The sequence below is a fragment of the Crocodylus porosus genome, unplaced genomic scaffold (assembly GCF_001723895.1).
Source record: "Crocodylus porosus isolate Cpor-Errol unplaced genomic scaffold, CroPor_comp1, whole genome shotgun sequence".
Taxonomy (NCBI): domain Eukaryota; kingdom Metazoa; phylum Chordata; order Crocodylia; family Crocodylidae; genus Crocodylus; species Crocodylus porosus.
The window spans coordinates 62523670-62527639 of NW_017728907.1; the positions used below are offsets into that span (position 1 = coordinate 62523670).

General features: G+C 47.5%; 1 protein-coding gene across 3 annotated transcripts; it reads right to left on the reverse strand.

Annotated features, from left to right (window-relative positions):
* Positions 1-219: 219 nt before the first annotated feature.
* On the reverse strand, positions 220-3857 carry DIRAS3 (DIRAS family GTPase 3). 3 transcript variants are annotated; one of them, XM_019531606.1, is made up of 2 exons: positions 3787-3857; positions 220-1598 (listed from the first exon to the last, which is right to left on the reverse strand). In XM_019531606.1, the coding sequence occupies exon 2, from the start codon at positions 1503-1505 to the stop codon at positions 909-911; it is 597 nt and encodes a 198-aa protein (XP_019387151.1). In that variant the 5' UTR covers positions 1506-1598; positions 3787-3857; the 3' UTR covers positions 220-908. The 3 variants fall into 3 exon arrangements, with proteins under 3 accessions (XP_019387151.1, XP_019387150.1, XP_019387149.1); XM_019531605.1 differs by lacking the exon at positions 3787-3857 and adding an exon at positions 1807-2167; XM_019531604.1 differs by lacking the exon at positions 3787-3857 and adding an exon at positions 1705-2167.
* Between the last annotated feature and the right edge of the window lie 113 nt (positions 3858-3970).

A 3970-nucleotide genomic window follows, 5' to 3' on the forward strand; every position in this document is an offset into this window, starting at 1 on the left:
GCACCTTCAAACAAACCTTTGTCAGTGGCCTAAGGTACATAAAGGTCTAGTCTTCTAAGGCTGGGATCAGAAAAGGAGGACAGCTCAACTCAGGGTACCGAGAATGCTTCTGTCCTTACAGGCCCCTCACTGCCATGAGGTATGAAGACAAGGCAAATTAACTATATCACAGAATTCTGTGAAAAAGAGTCTTGATGGCAAGGAAAGACAGCAAACAAACCAATTACATGCAGGAATAACTTTAATAATTAATATAACTGTAAAATGCCGGTAGCTGCATAACAGGACATATATGAAAAATTTCCTTTTATTATGAAACAAACATGTCTTTGGTAAAGAAATCTCTTTCTCCCCCAAAATGTACGTATCCAGCAGAATCATGTGTTTGTCCCCTAGCTATAAGAATCCCTAACCATGTCAGAGGTTCGTTCTGGTCAGTATATTTCTGTTTAAATATTATTTTTCCTTGAAGAGAACATATACATACTGTAGGCAAAATATGTGTTTGTTTCTGGCTAATGCATAATCTGAGAATATTTAAAAACCAACTATATGCTCACAGGGATAACAAAGATGAGTTTTGCTTCAGTACACACTCTGGCATTTTTGTTCTGTTTTGTAAACTTTTTTATTGTTGTCGCTCAAGGCCTAATGGTCAACGTTTAATGCTGAGTTAAGTGTTTAAAAACAAAGAGACATGCACAAAACTTTCCTCTCAGGCCAACAGCTGGGATGTTCTGACTGAGTTTTCAGAGAAGAGCTGTAGCTGAGACACCTTCAAGACATTTGTTCTTAGATTTCTAGCAGATGCCTATGCAAATATTCATTAAAAAGAAAAGTCCATGCTCTGATGGCATCATGCAGTGATGTGAGTCCAGGGGAAGAGGGAGAAAAAAAATCAAGGCAAATCACATAAGAGAACACTTGCCTTTCAGTTTATCCTTCTTTTTCTGCTGCTTTGATCTCTTTCCGTCAACCTGAAGACTGACAGCTCTTCTCTTCTCCAGATTCAGGAGTTCTTGGAAGAGTTCTTGTACATTGTAGTTAGTTTTTGCTGAGGTCTCCATGAAGGAACACTTCCACTTGCTGGCCAAAGCTTCCCCTTCACTGGCATCCAGCTCCCTCTGGGTCTCATCGCTCTTGTTACCAACCAACATGATAGGGATCTTTTGAATATCCCCTTTGATCTGACAGATCTGATCGTATATTGGCTGAAGTTCTTCCATGGACTGTCTGCTGGTGACAGAGTACACCAAGATGAAGGCATGCCCCTTGGATATAGATAGCCTCTGCATGGCAGGGAACTGATGGCTCCCTGTGGTGTCTGTGATCTGGAGGGTGCAGATGTTTTTATCGCAGCTGATTACCTGTCGGTATGTGTCTTCGATTGTAGGAATATATGTTTCCCTGAATGTTCCCCTTACAAAACGGAGGACCAAGGAGCTTTTACCAACCCCTGCAGCCCCAAACACAACCACTCGGTAATCATTGCTCTGCTCTGGCATAGTGTATCTTTTTCAGGGAGCCAAGCAAGGATGAAGATGTGAATTACAAATGCCCAGGTTCCGTTAGTTTACATACCCCCACACAGAGATGGCCTGTAAGAGACGGAAAAAAGACAAAGCAAAAAAGACATCATTCACAGCAATTCATTAACTATACAACAGATGATTTCAACAGGCAATTAAATAAGACATTTCTTACTTTCTCTCTCTCCTGTATCAGACAGAACAAGGAGTCAGAGTCCCTTGGGCATGCATCTCATATGCAGCAAGCATCATATTAAGAGTGAAAACTGTAATTCACCTGCAGCCACCAGCTCCAATATCCGGAGAAATGAGATTAAAATCACCCATCAGTGCAGAGATCAGGCAGCCTCACTCATTAAAGTTCTTCTGTCCCCGAGCAACAGACAGCCCCGCAGCCCTTGGCTCCCCTGCAGCTAGTGCAAAGGCTCTTTGGAGTCTGTACAGAGGCTCTGCTTAGCATTTGCTTTGGAATCGCCTCCTCCCAGCCACTGGGGAGCTCTGGCTGCCAGCACTTCCCACCTTTAGCTGGATACATATCCTGGGGTTATTCATTTTCTTTCGATATAGCTTATGCACCCACCCACAGTAGGTGTCAAGGAGCAACAGACAGCACCAACCAGCTTTCATTAACACTGTACTCTCCCTAATGTTGGATGCAAAACAATGTACCAGGCTGTAGCATTTCACTAGCTGGTATAATCAAGACTGCATACAGGCAGGAGAGTCAGGCTGCACTAGGGCTTCTACAACTGGGGCTGCTCCATCGCTCCCCTTTTAGGAGCCTGTCAATTTTTGTACCCAAGCTCCCGCCATGGCCAGCTGTGCCATCAGAACAGAAAAGAAGTCTGTCCCCTCAAAACCTATCCTTCACCACAGACCAGCACAACAACCTCCAAGTCCAACACCTGGACTCCCTTGGATCTAGCTAGGTTTTGTCTCCTGCCTTTCAAATCCTATTGCACAAACGGAGATCAAAAGGAGAGGAGTCTGTGCACATGCACGCACACACATGCACATGCACACACATGCGTGCACACGCCTTGAGGCTCTACAAAACAACAGCTTCACCAGCACCCAGGACGATCCCTTGGACTCCCTTGGACCCAGGCCAACTTAGCCCCAACTCTGTAAGTCTCACTACCCAAGGACATCCAGCTTCCACATCTAGCAGTTTTCTCCTTGAGATTTATCCTGATGGAACTGTATTAACCTATAGACAAACTGAGCCTGTAGACCTATAGACATAGTCATTAAAAGGGAAAGTCCTACAGCTTTTACCCAGTTCCCAGTAGAGCTACAAGCCCTGCCTTTTTTATTTTATTTTTTAGAATGGGCTGGAAACTCAACCAGGAACTGAACGGGCTTTGATGCTTCAGAACAGGCTGCTGTGGAAATACTACCCATAGTTTTTAGGGAGGGGAGGCACAGAAGTACACACTGTAAGTTGGACAGATCTGTGTGACCCCTCCGATCAGAGGATCCTTTCCAACTCTCTGCTAGGCAAGGCGTTAGGAGACAGGGGACCAGTTGGTAGTATGGTTACGGCACCTGTCGGCGCGCCCTGGAGAACAGGGTGCTGGTCTGAGACTCAGGCTCTGCTACTGAATGGTTGAATAATTTCAGTCAAGTCTGTGCTGCTCTTTATTCCTCAGTTTTCCTATGTGTAAATTGGGTCTGATGATACCAACCTCCGTGACATACACCAAGATCCATTAGTAGAAGTGCTACATAGCAGCAGTCTTACAGATCTGCAAAACGGGCATTTCTACCTTTTTGGCCACCTTGTTGTAACAGGACAAGTAGGGATCCAGATTATTCTGGTGATGAAAAGGAGGTTGCACACCATAAACAGTAAGATTAGGGAAACGGGCAGCTTTATGTTCTAGTATTAGCCAGAGAGAGAGGCCAAGTCAGAGGTGGGGCCAGCTTTCTTGGCCTAGGGCAGAGCAAGGGGAGGGGGAGGGGAAGGGGGTGCAGTGGTACATTTGCACCCCCCTTTGATTCCTGGTCCCCCCAAACCTTGCCTGGGACAGACAGCATCGCTTCTACTCGGGCAGCTGAGTGCCTCAGTTGATTCGTGGGTCATCACCATGTCCCCGACTCACGTCCATCGCCCTCCAGCCCACAGGTGGGAGCCCCCTCTCTCCCTGTGAACAGTCCCGACGCGTCTCTATTCAAACGAGCCTTTATCCTGCAAGGCTGGCGTCTTGACTAGGACACGGACAGGAGGAGGAACAGCCCTGCAGACTGCCTGTACCTCGACCTGAGCTGGGTTGCGACCACCCCGGTGCAGCAGTGCCTGGCGGGGTCCTGGGGGCGCTCCAGGCGGCTGAAGACGAGCCGGGCATCCAGCCCGAAAGAGCACGGCCCTCGGCTGAGGAGCGCCCGCTGCGGCCGCCCCACGGGCTGCTCTGCCCGGCTCCCGCCCGCCCCGAGCCCGG